At 52.1% G+C, this 18,342-nt stretch overlaps 4 protein-coding genes across 4 annotated transcripts; 2 read left to right on the top strand and 2 right to left on the bottom strand.

The window, feature by feature from the left end:
* Window positions 1-2,701: 2,701 nt before the first annotated feature.
* Window positions 2,702-6,726, top strand: N0V96_009911 (uncharacterized protein; the record flags this gene model as incomplete). The annotated part of the gene is made up of 6 exons (XM_065758781.1): window positions 2,702-2,725; window positions 3,033-4,992; window positions 5,046-5,099; window positions 5,358-5,394; window positions 5,812-6,481; window positions 6,541-6,726. 6 exons carry the CDS (start codon window positions 2,702-2,704, stop codon window positions 6,724-6,726), a joined length of 2,931 nt encoding a protein of 976 aa, XP_065612548.1.
* A 220-nt stretch (window positions 6,727-6,946) lies between these two features.
* Window positions 6,947-7,978, bottom strand: N0V96_009910 (uncharacterized protein; the record flags this gene model as incomplete). Its single annotated transcript, XM_065758780.1, has 2 exons — window positions 6,947-7,748; window positions 7,815-7,978. The coding sequence occupies 2 exons, from the start codon at window positions 7,976-7,978 to the stop codon at window positions 6,947-6,949; spliced, it is 966 nt and encodes a 321-aa protein (XP_065612547.1).
* A 5,271-nt stretch (window positions 7,979-13,249) lies between these two features.
* Window positions 13,250-15,637, top strand: N0V96_009909 (uncharacterized protein; the record flags this gene model as incomplete). The annotated part of the gene is made up of 1 exon (XM_053197999.1): window positions 13,250-15,637. One exon carries the CDS (start codon window positions 13,250-13,252, stop codon window positions 15,635-15,637), a length of 2,388 nt encoding a protein of 795 aa, XP_053044490.1.
* A 616-nt stretch (window positions 15,638-16,253) lies between these two features.
* Window positions 16,254-18,267, bottom strand: N0V96_009908 (uncharacterized protein; the record flags this gene model as incomplete). Its single annotated transcript, XM_053198000.2, has 2 exons — window positions 16,254-17,975; window positions 18,142-18,267. The coding sequence occupies 2 exons, from the start codon at window positions 18,265-18,267 to the stop codon at window positions 16,254-16,256; spliced, it is 1,848 nt and encodes a 615-aa protein (XP_053044491.2).
* Window positions 18,268-18,342: the final 75 nt, after the last annotated feature.

Genomic DNA, 18,342 nt, shown 5'->3' with positions numbered 1-18,342 from the left:
CCCTTCCAAGAAATTCTTCAGGCAAACTCGATCGCAAGGGGGTAACCAAATATCTCGAGAGTCTCACTCCTGATGAGTTTGCCAGTTTATTACCTCGTATGGATGACGAAAGCTTTGAAAGAGATGGCACCCAACTCGAGATAAGATTGCGGCGCATCTGGGGTGAAGCCCTGAATGTTGGGGAAGATGAGATTCGCTGGAACACCTCATTTTACCACCTTGGTGAGTTTTATCACTGTCGAGAGCGCACGTGTCATATGAGACTCATCAATCTGTCTTAGGCGGTGATTCTATCTCGGCAATGACTATTAGCAGCATGGCGAGGCAGATGGGGTTAAACATATCAGCTGCTGATATCCTTCGGTACCGGTCAATCGAGCGCCTAGCCAAAGCAACCGTAGTAGCTGCCTCGCCTGCTTCAGCTCAAACCAACACGTCTAAAGATCCCACAGAACCGCAAGCTTTCGTACTTTCTCCCATCCAGAAACTCCATTTCCAAACTTCGCCCAAGGGAGACGATCTTGATCAGCAGACCATGGTGGTTGAAGTCACCCAGGCCGTGGACCAACAGCAACTGTTGACGGCCTTGGAATCTCTCCTTAAGACTCACCCGATGCTATGCGCGCACTTCAGATGTCTTCACGGTGAATGGACGCAATACGTACCTGCTAGATCTACCATCAGCGTCGCTGACTACTGTCGCACGCGATTTCACAGTCGCAAACAGCTCGACTACGTGGTTGACTGCGTCAGCGAGGCCAAAAGGTCGATCCATCTTACCAACGGTCCTCTCGTGGCTGTGGACTTGTTCGAGTCTCAAAGCCAGACCCTTTTATCTATGACAATCCATCACCTTGTTGTAGATGCAGTGTCGTGGCGGATACTCTTGCGTGAGTTGGAGTCATATCTCCTCTTCGGGACGCCGATCGCAGACGAAGCAACATCGTTCCAACATTGGACATTGGAGCAACAGCGCCTTTCACTGAGCTTACTACCTCAAAGCGTTTTGTCTCCATCGGCTCATGCACTTGCCACTGATTTGTCATTTTGGGGCATGGCAGATGAGAGGAACTGTTTCGGGGACTGTGTTACGCATAACATCACTCTCGACTCGAATGTCTCTCACCAACTAGTTTCGGCGCAAGACGTGTCTGGGAACGGAGCTCATGACATGTTGTTGGCCTCTGTTTTCGAGTCATTTGTCGAGATATTCGGACGCCCTCCTGCCCTGTTTAGTGAAGGCCATGGGCGAGAAGTCTTCTCCCCTGAGGTAGACCCGGCCAACACAGTTGGCTGGTTCACAACCTTCTCTCCCATCATGGCGAACGGCCATGATGATATTCTCAGGGATGTCCGCGAGTTCCGCAAAAACATTCCCCTTAATGGATTGGCTTATTTCGCATCATGCTTCCTGAGCAAAGCTGGGGAGGAGGCGTTCGAGCATCATCATCCAATGGAGGTTACTCTCAACTTTCTCGGGGCTTTCCAGCAATTCGAGAAAAACGATTCTCTATTCAAGAGATGTGGGGATGAGATCCAAGAGAAGATCTCGGGCCTCAGACAACAACAGCGTTCAGGCTCATCGAGATACGCCCTGATTTCAATCTTAGCATCATTCAAGGATAGGGAACTGTCTCTACATGTTGAGTGGAACTCTCGGATGCACCACCAAGATCTTTTGGTAGATTGGCTGCATCAATTTGAACTCAGTCTGAGGGCCCTCATTACGGCTCTCACGGGCGAACATCAGCGCTTGCCACCATCGCCTTTGGAGCCTGCGGTTGCCTCGATTGGACTTCAAGGCAAGGAACTCAACTCCATTCTCAATCTCGCTCAATCCCGCCTCGGCATCCCACCTACCGAAATAGAATTAGTCCTTCCTTGCTCCCCAATCCAAGATAGCCTCATGCTATCACAGCTGAAGAGTGTAAGCAATCAGTACAGCCAGCACTTTCTCTTCAAACTCTCTGGGCCAATGCCACTCAATCCTAATGACCTCTCAGCAGCCTGGAGGCAGGTTGTTGCGACGCACCAAATTTTGAGGACTGTCTTCATTGAAGATGCGTCTGGGAGATTTCTTCAGCTCGTCTTGAAGGCTGTCGATGCCGAGATCCAGGTCCACAGCCTTCGAAGCGAAACTGACCTACCAACCCTATGGGCGGAGCAATCTTCCTTTATCGCACCTAAACCTTTGAGCGGCAAGATACTCTATAAACTTCAGATGTACACCGTAGATGACGGTTCTATATACTGCCTTTTGGACAAGAATCACATCATCACTGACGGTACGACTTCTCGCCTCTTGATTCGAAATTTTATGGCTGCTTTGGACGGTCGTCCGCGACAAGACACCTGCCCGTACTCGAATTATATCGACTATGTCGAAAGGCAAGATTTGGATGAGATCACACAATATTGGTGCCGCTATCTGGATGGTGCACCGCCATGTCTATTCCCAGCGCTACGCCAACATCGACCGTTCTCGATTCAAGCTCCCGAGTTTACCCGCACGTCTTCCAGTTTTCCTAAAGGCGATTTGAGCTCAGTATGTCGAAAGTTGGATCTCACGATTCCCATCATATTTCAAGCTGCATGGTCAATGGTTTTGTCGACATACTTGAACTCAGACGACGTAGTCTTTGGTCTTCTCAGCCACGGAAGAGACATCCCGGTTCCGGGGGCGTCAGAGATCGTGGGTCCGATGGCCAATATTATGCCCATCAGAGTACAACTGGGTCCAAGAACGGGCATCTCAAAGATCTTGACTAGACTACAGGAAGATAACATTGATCATCTTGCCAGGCAGGCTGTTTCTTTGGCGCGAATCCAACATGCAGCCCGGCGCAGTGGATATGCCTTCTTCAACACCATCTTTAACTTCCAAAAGACGACCGCAACGCCGGGGCCGGGGAGGATCAAATCGGAGCTGCTTTTTGCACATGACACAAGCGAGGTAGTTTGCTCTTTTTCCGTTTGATTCCTACGCAGTTGAGACATCATGAAGCAAGAGAATGCTGACTCTCCTTGAACAGTACGACATCGCCTTATGCATCACTGAAGATCAAGAGCAGTGTCGTATCACCATTGAGACTACCACACACTTCATGGCCGAGGTTGAAACGGAGCGCATCTTAGCTGTCTATTTAAACGCCGTGCGAGCTATCATCCACGACCCAGAGGCCCAGATCTCAAAGATTTGCCTTACTAGCGCTCTGGACGAGAAGCAGATGCAGGAATGGAATTCATTCCCACTCAAGACCAATGGCCGCTGTATCCACGACATGATCTCGGAGACAGTCAACAGACAGCCCTCGAGGCCAGCCATCTGCGCCTGGGACGGCGATTTGTCTTACGCCGAAGTGGACTTCTTATCAACCAACATCGCGTCTCGACTCCAGGCCTTGGGAGTTGTGCCTGAAGATATCGTCGTTCTTTGTTTCGAAAAGTCTCTGTGGGCAGTCGTTTCAATGCTTGCAGTGGCAAAGTCCGGGGCGGTATTCGTTCACATTGATCCAAATGGTGCTCCGAAGAGGAATGAGTCTGTGGTTGAGCAGACTGGGGCCAGGATCGGACTGTCTTCGCCGAAACAGTCTGACAAGCTGAGAAGCCTCGTGGAAACCCTTGTTATCGTCGACAGGACTTCCATCGAGAATATTCCAAACTCTGGCATCTCACTAACCCATTCTGTCACTCCTTTAAACACACTCTACGTCATCTTCACATCAGGAACAACGGGCACACCTAAGGGAGTAGTGATCCAGCACAAGTCATTCTGCTCCGCCGTGGCTTATAACTCCCCCTGGCTTCAAATCGAGGCCGAGTCCCGCGTTTTGCAGTTCACAAACTTCTGCTTCGATGCTTCTCTCGAAGAAATATTTACCGTCCTTGTCGCGGGCGGTTGCATCTGTATCCCGTCCGAGGAAGAGCGCATGTCCGACATCCCCGGATTTGTCGCGCGTAAGCAGGTGAACTGGGCTGCTTTCACTCCATCCTTTCTCCGTACCCTTGATCCAGGAGATCTGGGGTCTGTCAAGTTCATAACCGTTCATGCAGAGCCGATGGGCCAGGATCTTGTAGCTCGTTGGGCTGGGAAGATCCACATGAGGCCCAGCTACGGGCCAACGGAGTGCTCAGTGACCAGCACCATTGGAGCGCCGTTCAAGGTGGATACGATTGCTACGAATATCGGTTGGCCGGTTGGGTGTCGCGCTTGGGTTGTTCATCCGGAGAACCACCACATGTTGATGCCCGTTGGGGCTATCGGCGAGCTACTTCTCGACGGTCCGGTTGTGGGCAAAGGCTACCTCAACGATGAGATAAAAACTGCGACTGCCTTCATTGAGCCTCCTCTATGGGCGGCTGACAAGTATCTTTCATATGAAGGTGACGGAGGCTCTCGAAGGTTGTACAAGACTGGTGATTTGGTGAGGTATGCCGAAGATGGAAGCCTCCTCATCCAACGCAGGAAAGACCACTCCCAAGTCAAGATTCGTGGCCAACGGGTTGAGCTTGGCGAGATTCAGTATCATCTCAACAATCTTTCAGGAATCATTCAGCATAGCATGGTTCTGGTCCCGGAATCGGGTAATCTCAAAGGACGTCTTGTGGCTGTCGTTAGCCTAACAGTCGTGTTATCGAATCTCGAAACACGCAATTACAACCAGGATATCGTCATCATCAAGAAAGACAGCCTCAGCCAAGAGATGCACCAGAAGCTGGCTGATGCGATGAATACAATCACTTCGGCGCTTGAGAGAGAGTTACCTCAGTATATGATGCCGGAATCATGGCTCATTGTCAAAACCCTCCCAGTTCAGCTATCACTCAAGTTGGATCGGCAACGGGTGATGAGCTGGGTAGGACAAATTGACCATCGAACACTGCAGGATGCTCTTGATCTTCACAAAGGAGGGTCCTCGGATCGTGAGTGTGGCTCTTCAATGGATGAAGCTTTGAGGGGTATATGGGCGGAGGTTCTTGAGATTGAACGTCGTAAGTGAACTATAATGGGCGACCTGGGAACACATCTGACTTTCGACATCCAGACCGGATAGGCCTTGAGCAGTCATTCTTCAGAATTGGAGGAGATTCTATCTATGGTGAGTATAAGCAGAGAGTCCACTTTTTCCAACTGGTCGGCGAGTGGTTGAATCCTGATGCTGATCCATATGTAGCGATGCAAGTAATGAGACTCTGTAAAGCAGCAGGCCTCAACGTGACAACACAGGATGTTCTCGCGAATCCAACAATCAGGCTTTTGGCAAGCAAAATTACGAAGCGAGCCACCAGGCCCGAAGCAAATCACGCCCTGCCTAGAATTACCAGCAATCAGGCCCATGTGCCGCATTCTGTCCTAGCTCCCGACAATGTCGAGACCGTGTCATCCTGCTCGCCGTTCCAGAAAAGGATGTATCAGGCGTTCCTTAGCAAGCCCCAGAGACCCTATATGTTCAACAGTCTTGTTTTGTTGAATGCTCTCAAAGGGTCTCCGTCTGTCGATACCGGCGCCCTTCAAAAAGCGTGGCAGCAAACCATTAGCCGACATGCGATACTGAGGACTGTCTTTATCCATGACCTCGCCTCGGGAGGTGTCTACCAGAGAGCTCTAAAAGAGCACAAAACGGATATTATAGTCCTCCATGTCAACTCGGAGGAAGAAGCCATGAAAGAAGCTAGGCTTCATCTTAACGCCGTTCGCTTAAAGCTGTTTAAGGAGAATTCACCGCCAGTTTCGGTGCGCCTTTTTGTTGGCCCTACTGGGGAGACATTCATCCATTTTGTCATGGGACACATATTGATTGATCATGTTAGCTTGGCTCACGTCTTCTCCGACTTTGTCACGCTCTATCGTGGTCAGAGTCCAGGGGCAAATCCTCTGACCTGTTTTCATGATTACATCGAGCACATCAACTCTCGGCGTGATCTCCACACAAGCAATGAATACTGGGTCGACAAGCTACAGGGTGTAAAGCCATACATGGTCCCAATCGAGACTATGGTGGGAAGCGGCTCAGACCCTCACACCATGGGTTCCGTCAATTTCGCGGTGGATATCACGGTCGAATTGAAACAGTTTCTCCGCGAGGCCGGGGTGACTCTCTCGAACGTTCTTCAATTCGCATGGGCCATGCTCCTTCATGTTTACACTGGTCACTCTACCGTTTGTTTTGGGCATCTAGTCTCTGACCGAGACATTGACTTGCCGCACGCGGATGAGGTCATCGGGCCGATGCTATCAATGATGATAGCCTGCGCTACTTTTGACGATTCTACGATGGTTATGCAGGCCTTGCAGGCCTTCCAAGATGAGAACATCCGCAGCCTGGAGCACAAGACCTTTGACTTGACCGAAGTGGAGCGGCAGCTGGGGTGTGAAAGCACTGGACTTTTCAACACTCTGGTCAACTACCGAAAGGTCAAGTACTCGGATGATGATCTTAGTATTGGCTTTCAATCAATCTGGAAGCAGGATCCCCACGAGGTACGTCAAGAGGTCTCGTCTTGAACAAGACTGCATGAACTAATATGTCGAATCGGCAGCAACTACTGGTGCTGGCATTCAACGAGGGGCCATCCCGGCTTGACGCGACGCTTACCTACTACGAGTCCCTGTTCTCTGAGACTACTATGAAGACCTTAACGCAGACATATCGGCGCCTGCTTGATCTGTTGATTGACCACCAGAGTCAGACGGTGGGCAACATCAAAGCAGCCCTTGCTTCATAATGCAGATCGCGGCCCATGTGGCAGGGAACTTAGAAGTTGGATACTTCGATTGTTGGTTGGTATTAGACGCGCTCTTGCTTCTTTTTCTACTGTGGTAATGCTAGAGTCTTTCTACATGTATTTTGATGCCTGTCAAAACTTATACACATGCTGGTATTTAATGCTTTCATTATCCATACGATGTCGCTGTCCCATTTCTCTCCGGGATGCCGAGATGGCTTTATGGCCACAGGCCATACACAAAGGGGTCGACATATGGATAGTCGGCCTCCATACCCATAATAATGCTGTACTCGTCTCTCAGAAGATCTGAGCCTTCGTTGCCGAATTTCGAATATTTACTCAGCTCGTGCCGCCGTAGGGCAATTGTCCACGGGAAACTGGAATGAGCGACGCCCATGAATGCACTCGCTCTGAACATGACCAGGAAATCCACCAGGGCATGCTGATCAAATGTAAGGGCATCAAGTTGCTCGCGGTCGGCCCCGAGAAGCAGGTCGTTTTTGGTCACCACCGTAATATTCCTCCTCGGCGTACCAGTCTCTATTGAGAGATACTTGTTGAGTCTTTCGGCGAAAATGTCGACCACAGTCTGATTCCCAGATGCCACATAGACGACGTTCAGACCCGTGCGCTCGAGATAGCGGAATTGTTCTTCGAATTGGTCGTCCATCCGCGAGAACCGCCATTCATCGGGCCCCCAGGCAGACGTGGCATCCTTCTCCAGCCGTAGATGTGCCCCGAAGTAAGCATTGGAGTTGATTGCTTTTCTCGGATCGAAAGGAAGCGCGAATTTCTCCTTAAGCAAGTAGAGAATCTTTGCCGCAAGAGCGCGGGTGTCGTTCCTGAAGGATAGGATCTTGCCAAACTCGTGCACAAAGGCGTCACCGTCGTCGCGTACGGGGTACTCGAGGAAGGATTGCTCCATCTTGATATGTACTGGGGCATCTGGGCCCATGTGTTCTCGAACTCCCTGCTCTTCGAGCCAATTGTCGAAGAAATATCGCCATTTTCGCGGGTGTCTCAGTCCTTCCCGTGGGTGGTCTGGCTCGAAATGGTCTCCCACTAGAGACAGTGGCTCCCCTAACCGGTGTTCGTAGGAGGGAAAGTCCGTTGCCTTTTCGTACACGATCATTCCGGGGCACCCTTCCGTCAATCGTGTTATAAAGGCCTCGCGATCCAGCAGGTAATCGAGAGGCACCTCGTTTCCCGTCTCGATATCGGTAATATCTTTCGCGTTCCGCAGTGACATTGAAGGCAGAACGAGTGCACCCCCGCCGTGGATCGCATAACGAACGCACTTCAATATTTGATTTCGCACCATGCCAATGCCGCCATGCTGTTCTTCGCAGCTGAACAGCAGCCCAGGGCGAAACCGAGTGCGAGAGCATGTTTCCCGAATGGGCGCGTAGTCGATCGGAGTTGGGAATTCGACATCAATTGCTTGCCGCATGAATCCGCTCTCAGTCGTCGCTTCTTCGTTCGATTCATCGGGAAAAAACGTCGAAACTGTATCCGCGATCGCGTCGTGAACGCCTAAAAGTCGGAGGCTCCAGACGAAAATAAGGAATAGCGCCAAGAAGGACCACACAAGTGGACGATTTTCGGAGAGCATGGCTGCTGTTTAACCAAACAAACAAGATCATCAAAAGAAGGACGCCGCCACGATAGCCGATTGGGAGGCCAAGAACACCAAGAATTTGCCAAGAGATGAACTCCAGTTCCCTTTCTTCATCGAGAAGAATGGAGAGCAACGGATGGTCGAGAGACCCCCAACGGGCCCATCGGGACATTCGCGAACATGGGAGCTTCAAGGATCCTTGGTGGTGAGGTTTCAGCCATGTTTCAAGCGACCGTAAGATCTACTCGTCCTTTTCAGACGCGCTAACTCCTCGAGGTTTCCAAGCTGGCTTACATAATTGAACTTGCACCTGTGAAATAGAGGGGTAATAAATCATGATGATCATTGTAATATCTCGTGAACTATCTAGAGGTTTGTCCTCTGGCTAGTTTATTCAAGCATAGCGAGTAGAGTGATGGGCAAATCGTCGCATTGAACGAGTGTCAACACTTGATGTTTACAGCACGGCCCTTCGATCAAGGTTTTGCAGCGACGGAAAAGACCACGTTTCCTTTAGACATGGGAGGAGAGCTGACAAAGGATATAGAAGGCTTTGGTGATAGAAATCTCGCGGTTCTGCCTGATTGACACCAAGTATCTCGCAGTTTGACTCATCCGTTTGCGTTGATAAGGGCATTGCTGCTTGAGTCTCACAACAACTGAGACTACGAAAACTGTGCGAGCTTAAATTTTTTCGAGTTAGACAACTGGCTTCCCACTCTGCCGATTTTTTTCACACAGCGATCAACGTCGATGGCATCTACGAGTCGACCGGAGTAGGGCATTTTTGTCGGACCGATGGTGGATCGGCGCTTCGGTCCGGAAATGTGGGGCATTCGGTCCGCCACCCCCGATCCCACAGCAAGCCATACTCTGCACGAAGATATCCATTCTGGAGCCGATGTACTAGCCAGTGCTTGAGTGAATAGTGAGGAGAAAGTTCAACAATGCGATTATCTTCAAACCTTTTGTATTCACCGTCGCAATAGTGCCTGGACTCGATGGGGCACACTAGTGTAATTCGTCGGTCTCTTTTACTCTCTACTTGGAGCTTCTAGTCCTACACAATCATACTGATGCCATATCTTCAAGTCGTCTCTGTATTGAGCAGAAAGTCTACCTCCACCACAGAACGACTGCAGCCCAGCCTTTCACGGGTGGGGTCGGCCACTTCTTAGGCACATCATGTCACCAAAGTCGGGCAAACACGAAGAAAAGTACTCACTCCTCAAAGATGAGACTGAAGGAGAGTCTTGCGAAGAAGGCGCCTCGAGAGATTCCTCCGTCGATCAAGAAGCCGGGTTCGTCAGAGTCAAAAAATACATTCCATGGCAACAGTTCGACCCAGCTTGGAAATCATGGTATCTCTTCGTTCCCCCCATCCTCATCTTCTCAATACTGGCGTATCTCGCCTTCTTCCCATCATGCGAAACCTGCCAAAAGATGGACCTCGACCTCTCGGGGTATGTCTGCGCGCCCAACGGTGCCCTACCCAAAATCGCGCGCGACAGGGGCTGCGAGTTTGACACCATGTCGTTTAAATGGTGGCCCAAAGAGCCTATGGCGCACAAAGACAACGTGGCGCTACTCAAAGAATTCCACAATGAAGGGCCATGGCATCGATACTATGATAAGGGCGGAAAACATGAGATACCACCGACGAGCGAGGTCCTGACCGCCGGTTGGGTCACGAGGAAGGAACACACATATCACTGCATGTACACCCTGCGGCAGACGCACCTGTGGATTTCACTGGGCTATGATCCTCCTTTCAACTACAGCCATACGATACATTGCACCAAGTATTTGATGGACGCTATACTGGAGAATCCACCCAAAGACTTTGAGGAGCTCAATGTCCATGGCACCCCATGGCCGGAGCATCCGGATATTGTAAGTGTTGCTCCTCGACTCTTCAATCATGGCTCCCAAAGCTTACTGTGCATCAGGTTAAGCCATATTACCCTTGCAAACATGAGGGCCTTAGCTGTGAGTCTTGGTGATACTAAGTACACATGGTTTCTTTGTCAGATCATGTCAAATAAAGAAAGCAGAGCCGCCTATCGGATAAAACGCCAGGCAGTGTTCACTATCTCGTTAGATAAAACATAGCCCGCAAAAGGACAGCTTGATAAGACACTCTTGTGATCAGTGACGTGTATGCTGAGGTTGCTTCGTTATAAAATCAATGATGAAAAAGGCGCAGTCCTAGCGGACCTAAGGCTTTAAGATTCTTGAGACTGCCGTTTGAATGCTCTGGACAAGATGAGCCCAGCTGAATTGAATGAGGACTAAAAAGAGGATAGAAGCCCTCCGCGCTTTTGGTCTCACAATTGGCCCTGAAGTTAAGCGGTGCTTCTGCTTGGAACCCCCTCGGTTAAGCGAGACAATCGACAGAATATGCTATCTGTATCAAATCATTCAGCTGTGGAAGATTTATTATGGAATACTGAAGTAATAACGCTTAAGAGGGCCTAGAGACGTAAAGATTAGAAAGTTGGGTGAGCCCAGTCGGGTCAAGTCTCTTGTACGAATTCTTCATCGGGCAACACGAAAGGTTTTCTCTGGGTCAAACACGGCGATATCGACGATCGCAATAAAGCAAAGTTTCATCCGGCCAAAAATTGCCGAAGGCAAAGGGACAGTCCATGAAAACACAAAACAATCTTTGGAGAATCTGCTCGCTATCGAGGTCGTCGTCACGTATCACTGATCAAATTTTGACCAGGACCTCGGGAGTGGCCAATAAGCAGGCTTGCTCCGCTGGTGGCTTTGTGCATCAATCTGGCAAGGACCGGTTCCAGAACTTGAAAGTTTCCCCTGAAAAAGCAGCCTGTGGGATGTTGCACTTCGAATCGAGAGACATTTATCCACCACCAACCGTTTATCCATGGACAAGGCACCCGCGTGGAAGCTAGTCGGAAAGCTTGGCATGACAGTTGATTAACGCACCATGGAGTTGGCTTGATCACCAGATCAGCAGCGCTCCCGTCTGCGAGTCAAGTGCTGATCAAGCAATATCCAGTGTAACACCAAAGAAAAGCCCCTGAGAAGGAGAGATCTGGGCGTTAACTTTCGGGTGAATTCAGTCCTCTTACTTCAGGGTTGGTCCCTGTTGTATTCCCGCGTCCCCGGATTGCTTGGGGTTATCTGACTCGTCCACTTCCAAATGGCACAAATACCCGTCCGGATAAATAGACGACAATCCTATGTGTAGAAGCCTCGCATTGTGCGGTAGAGAAAAGGTCTGTCTGCTGCGGCAAGTCCAAATACATTCGGCCGAAAGAAAAGGGGAAATGTCAAATGGCAAAACATGCCCAATCTTACGGTACCAAAAGAAAAGAGGGAACAAAGCTTCGCGTCCACTATTCACGGCGGAGCAAATTTGAGCAACTTTTACCGAGCAGCTCGGTAAAATTGGACGAGAATCCACCGAGTATGGTTCAATTTATTCATATCCGTTGACCCCAATTATTAAACGTAAACAAATTCCGCCAATTGAGAAGGTGGCATTCCAGCTTATGAGGGGTAATTGTGGACTACAAACATGGGGGACCTCCCACCTGAGGCTGATGGAGACATTGGAAAGTCTCGAGTAAAGCAACTCGATCTTGTTAAGTTCTGGTCCAGAAGATCAGCGTTGCAGCAAAAGCTAGTTGCTACTGGTTAGTCTCGGCTCTTGATCCCGATGGTCTGGCCCAGCCAGCAAAGTGTCTTTGATTTGACATGTCTTGGTGAGCAGAAGTCGCATCATGGCGGTAGTGTGGGCGCTAGGTACCTAGACAGGAGTGCATGAGATGAAAGGTAGCTGCAGGGAGGCTCTTTCGACATCCCGCGTACGAAATACTGGAAGGATTGTTTGCTCACTTATCACGTCCAATTCCCAAAGGCCCTCCTCGGTTGCCTCAACGTTGCATTATTCCCGCTATCCACTACGGCCGCCGCCCCCCCTTCGGTCAGTTCATCCGAAGATTTCAAAGTGGCTGGAGCTGGTTTGCCGCAGAGGCGCTGAAGGTCGGTCCATTTCACCGTTGGACACCAACGAGAGGGGGACGAAAGGGGGCGGCACTGCGCGCCCAGATCACCTGCAGGCTTCGCGATCACGGTAAGTGGGACAGCACACATGTAAGTAAAACAAGCCGGCTCAAATTACACGGCACGTCATAGGGATAAGTCGCCTGCATTGCCTGCGTCTGCCTGCAAGTACGGCGATGGCCTCGTTTGGGAGCTCTGCCAATGACGGTGTTCTTATTTGAAACAAAGCGCGAGCTGGCTCAGTTGGCGCGCTTGGCACCAGATAGCAGACAAGTTTATGTCAAACATTCTAGCGGCCCCAAGGACGCACATCCCGGGGTTCGCCAACTTCAGCGGGTCTGCCGACGACCGAGACCAACACGGAGAATCTTTGCGACCCCCCGGTCTGGCGCTACGGACCCCGGGCTGCGCAGTATGCAAGCAGCAGCCATCCTTGGGCAATATGAGATTAAGGAAACTTGCTTCAGTGGGGGCCTTTCCCGTCTTGTACAATTATTCCAGGTATGGATAGTAATTAAGTGGTACGTACGATGGGCAGTTGATTGTTGGATGACGGATCAGTGGATAGGAGAGAAGGCATGGAGAGATATAATATCAACGCCAGAGGACTGCCTCCACCCTCGACACCATTTGACTCTTCTTTCTGATCGTTGAGCCGCATCTTTCGTGCATTCCTTCTTTTTCGAGTCACCGCTAGTACGGTGTTTTCATTCATTTTTCACTTGTTGACCCTAGAGGTTACGTTCATTCACTCCCATTTTGAGACTTGTTCCCTTATTTGAACAATTTCCAAATCCACTCCTTGTCCCCAAAAACGAAACCAAATAAACTCGAGATATTTAGAAGAACTTGCAAACGATCGTCACCATGCGCTCTACATTCTCAGGAGTAGCGGCCCTTCTCGGGCTCGCTGGATCTGCCACCGCGCAACTGCGAGCCTCGGCCTACTCTGACCCTCAGACCGGTATCGACTTCCAACGCTACCTGCCTTCCGCCTACCCCTACAGCTTCGGTATCGCGGTTCCCGAGACCATCGGAACGGACTTCATTGGTCAGATGGTTGTGCCCATCTCAACAAAGGGTAACTGGGGTGCTGTCTCGTTGAAGGGTGGCATGTTGAACGGCCTCCTCTTCGTTGCTTGGGCCGATGGCGAGGATATCAAGACATCTTTCCGCCTGGGAAGTGCCTACGCCAACCCCGACGTCTACACTGCCACTGAGGTCTCCGCTGTTCCCATCGCCAACGGTACCTTTGTCAACAGCACTCACTTCTCGTACACCTTCTTGTGCCAGAACTGTATCAACGACAAGACCAGCTTGGCTGGTGACTCTCCCATCCTCGGCTGGGCCTACTCCGACACCAGCCCGTCACCCGTCTCTGACTCGGCTGCTGCCCTGAACTACCACTCCGCTGGCTTCGGTCAGTTCGGTCTTGACATTGCTTCTGCCAAGTCCGCCAAGTTCGACACCTGGTCCAAGTACGCAAAGGCCGTTGAGACTACGCCCGTCCCCGGCAACGGCACAACCACCCCCGTTCCTGGCAACAGCACCATTCCCGCTCCCACCACCTCCAACACCACATACGATGTCATCGTCGTCGGTGGTGGCCCTGCTGGTATCATCGCCGCTGAGCGTCTCGCCGAGAAGGGCTCCAGCGTCCTCCTCATCGAGCGTGGCCCTGCCAACACTGTCGCCTTGGGCTCTGACATGGCTCTGCCCTGGAACGACACTCTCACCCCCTACGACATTCCCGCCCTCGGCAGCTCCATGACCAGTCTCTCCGGAACTTCCCTCTGCAGTGACACTGCCTCCACGGCCGGCTGCTTGTTGGGAGGATCCAGCTCCATCAACGGTCTCAACTTCATCCACCCCCCTGAGCACGACTGGCAGCGCTGGCCCGCGGGCTGGAACTGGGCTGACGTCTCGGACGCCGCTTCCCGCCTCTACGAGCGTAACCCCGGTACCACTGAGCCTTCCGATGACGGCAAGTACTACGATGACTTGACCTTCCGTGTGCTTTCTGGCCTCCTGAGCGCCAAGGGCTGGAACGAGGTTGACTCCATCGAGTCTCCCAACGAGAAGTCCTCCGTCTTCTCCCGCCCTTCGTGGTCCATCAAGGACAACCTCCGTGCCGGCCCTGCCCGTACCTACATGCCCTTCGCCCAGCAGCTGCCCAACTTCACCCTTAAGCTGGAGACCAAGGTGATCCAGGTCCTCCGCACTGGCAGCAAGATGACCGGTGTCCTCACCCAGGCCGCCGACGGCAGCACCCAAATCATCAAGGTCAACGCTGGCGGTAAGGTCGTCCTCGCCGCCGGTGCCATGTCTTCTCCCCGTCTCCTCTGGAACTCTGGTATCGGCCGCTCTGATGCCCTGGAGATCGTCAAGTCCGGAGCCGCCAGCACTGGTGTCACCCTTCCCGACCAGGCCGACTGGATCGACCTCCCCGTCGGACACCACCTCCAGGACCACGCCCAGGTCATGCTCCAGTTCAACTCCAAGACCAACTTCAGCGCCTACGCTTTCAACGCCATCGCCTCCAACCCCGTCACCAGCGATCTGAACCTGTACAAGGAGGGCTCTGGTCCCATCACCCAGGCCGCTCAGCGTATGCACCTCTGGACCTCCGCCGAGGGCTCCGACGGCCGCACCCGCTACCTCCAGGGTACCGCCAGCGCCATGCAGAACGGCATCATCACCGTCCGCACGTTCCTGACCCACGGCACCTCCACCCTCGGCGAGCTCGGCATCACCGCCTCCGGCAACACCGTCCTCAACACCAAGCCCTGGTTGATCGACGCCGCTGACAAGAAGGCCATGTCCGACTTTGTCCAGTACTGGCTTGATCTCACCAGCGGCAGCAACTCCACCCTCAGCTACGTCACCCCCGGTGCCACCCCCGACGACATCATCAGCACCAAGATGATCTCTGGCGACCACTGGGTTGGCAGCGCCAAGATGGGCACCGACGATGGCCGCAAGACGGACGGTACCGCCGTTGTCGACCTCGACACCAAGGTCTACGGCACCGACAACCTCTTCGTCGTCGACGCCTCCATCCACCCTGACTTGCCCACCGGCAATACCCAGTCCATCATCATGATCACCGCCGAGCACGCTGCCGAGAAGATTGCCGCCGTCACCGTTACCGGCTCTTCCAACTCTACTGCCCCCGAGGCCAGCAAGTGCAACGGTGTCACTAAACGCGCTCAGCGCCAGGCCATGCGTTTCAGACGCCATGCTCACCTGCACTAGATGATCGAGCCCTCAAGTGCTGAGTGGATGTGATCATGGCAGGGCAACGGCTGCTGGTGATGACGATGGCTTCCTGAGCCACTTCAACGTACATGTTTCGTTCTAGATTATCTTATGTATAAAGTTTCTTTCCGTAAATAAAGCACTTCAGACTATTAAATGATTTCCGGTTCAAGCTTGTTATGGCTGTGACGGTTGCTCGTATGTGTGCGCGCTGAGACTTCCATCGACACGGTTGAACTCCTCAACTAAGATTGATTCATTTTACAAGTTCGGGAGTTGTGCCTGTGTGATGTTTTGTACCAAAGCTAGATGCTTTGACTTGCAAGATGGCATCAATGGGTCAAAGAGACAATGGGGCTTGATAGCAGCAGTCAGGGCTGTGGCGTCACTGTTGTGCTGTTCTTGGGCGTGGTGTTTTCATCGAACGGAGGTCCTCCGGTCTTGTCATCTTCTCAGCAAATATTGCAAGAAAGCGCAACATATCACATCAGATCCTTCAGTAGATTGTTCCAATATTGGTGAACAATTATCATTAGAATTAAGAAAAGAATTCTCCAAGGCTAGTCTATGCTGTCATCAATCATCTCATAGACCCTTGGCCTCGTGATCACTTCTAAGCATCTGCGATGATGCGCTCAGCCGCGATCTCCGCGATACCATAGACGGCAGTTTGTACATGCGCAGAGATAAGCAAAGGAATGACACTAGCATCGACAACGCGCAGATTGGAAGTGCCATACACCTTCAGGTCGCTGTCGACAACACCACCATCCTCCTTCGGTAGCATGGAACATGTTCCAACGGGGTGGAAGATGCTCAACGTCGTGTTGAGAGCAAACTGCTTCCACTGCTCATCAGTCTGGACAACATCCAGCCCAGGTTCATACTCATTCTCCCAGATGGATCTCATGGGTTCGGTGGTTGCGATCTTGCGGCAGTACTTGATGGCCTGGATCGCTGCCTCGAGATCATGTTCGTGCGCAAAGTAGTTCGGGTTGATGACGGGCTTTCCGGTGGTGTTGGCGGGGTTGATGTGGATGTTGCCCCGGCTCATGGGGTGCATGATGGCGGCAATGAGGGTGAAGAACCCTTCGCCAAAGAGAGGTGATGTTGACGCGGGATACCCCTTGACGCCGGTGTAGCCATCTGAGAAGATGACTTCGAGCTGGGGGATAGAAGGGTCGGTCATGAACTCCAGCTTCTTCTGGTCGACGACGCTAGGGTCTTCGCCGGCGGCTTCTTTAGCGAGGGCAACCAGACGCGAGTCGTTGCCGATGGCTTGCGCCCAGGTCGTGAAAGTGTAGCCGCTGCCGGTGTAGTCGTAAAGTGAGACTTGTCCGGCGTTCCAGAGGGTCAACTGCTCCGCGGCGTAGGTGGCGTTGCTGCGGAGGATGTCGAAGGAGGTGTAGTTGTCCTTGAGCTGGTAGGAGCTTTGAATACGAAGGTGGTCTTGGAGGTTCTCACCAACGCCGGGGAGTTCAATGACTTGTTCGATGCTAGAGGCATTGAGGACCGAGTATTGGCCAATGCCTGACAACTCCAGCAAGCCCGGACTTTGGATGGAGCCAGCAGATAGGATAACCTCCTTCTGAGCTGAGATGATGGTTCCATCTGAAAGGGTGACTCCCGTGGCTGTCTGAAGAGTCGAGTTATTGGCTGCCTTTCCGAGATTGACTCTAATAACCGTGGTATCGGAAAGGATTTCCAAGTTCGAGCCGCCAATGGGGACATAGGCGTTGGCGCTGTAAGACCTATTGTAGTGAGTCGGATCAATGCTGCTAGGCTGATACATCACTCCGAGAGGGTCTCCGCCGAGCGACTCCAAGTTGCTCTCGATGCCGAGGGCATTCATCGTCGGGATCCATGTCTTCTGATGCTCGGGTATGATGCGGTTGATGACAGCCTTGACCGGCCCGCTATCACCGACGCCCTCGGACCCGTACGTATCGGTATTGATGCCAGTAAAGTTCTCTGATTTTTTCATGGCGGCAATCATCGTCTCCCAGTTCCATCCCGGGTTGCCGAGACCCTCCCAGCTGTCATACTCGGCCACGGCAGCCCTATCGTACGACATGAGGTTGAGGGCGGAGCTGCCACCGAGGACCTTGCCTCGGTTAACCGTGAAAGTTCGGCTATTGACATTGGTCTGCGGCACCGTGGTGAAGTTCCAGTCGTACTTCGTGGCCAGCGTCGAGCCCTTCATGCCGGGTACGTTGATTTTAGGCTCATCCCACACTGCGGGTCCCGCCTCGATGAGGAGGATCTTGGAGGCAGGGAGGCCCTCGCTGAGACGAGCCGCCACGGCTACTCCAGCGGTGCCACCGCCGACGACAATCTGGGGTTGGGAAAGACAAAGTGTTAGTGTATCAGGTAATCAACCTCCCTGGGGCCGCGTTCAAACGTAAAATACTAAAAAAAGGGCACAAGCGAATAGGTCCAACAGAGCGACCCCGTAAACGAAGCAACGCAAACGTCCGAGAGCAGAGCTGAGCACAACTTACATAATCGTAGGTATCCTCATAGGGCTGCGACGAGGAGGAGGGTGAGGAGGAGGAGGAGGAGGAGGAGGAAGCGGCACCCAAAACAAGGGCCGCGGAGGCGATAGCGAGACTCGACTTGACAAGCATGGCTAAGACGATGCAGCGATCTTTTCCCACACGTTGGAGAAAATAAAGTTTAGGAACCCTCGGCTCGGCGATCTG

Source organism: Colletotrichum fioriniae (genome assembly GCF_027942845.1).
Source record: "Colletotrichum fioriniae strain IMI 355084 chromosome Unknown scaffold_13, whole genome shotgun sequence".
Classification (NCBI taxonomy): domain Eukaryota; kingdom Fungi; phylum Ascomycota; class Sordariomycetes; order Glomerellales; family Glomerellaceae; genus Colletotrichum; species Colletotrichum fioriniae.
This window is presented reverse-complemented; position numbering and strand designations above follow the sequence as displayed.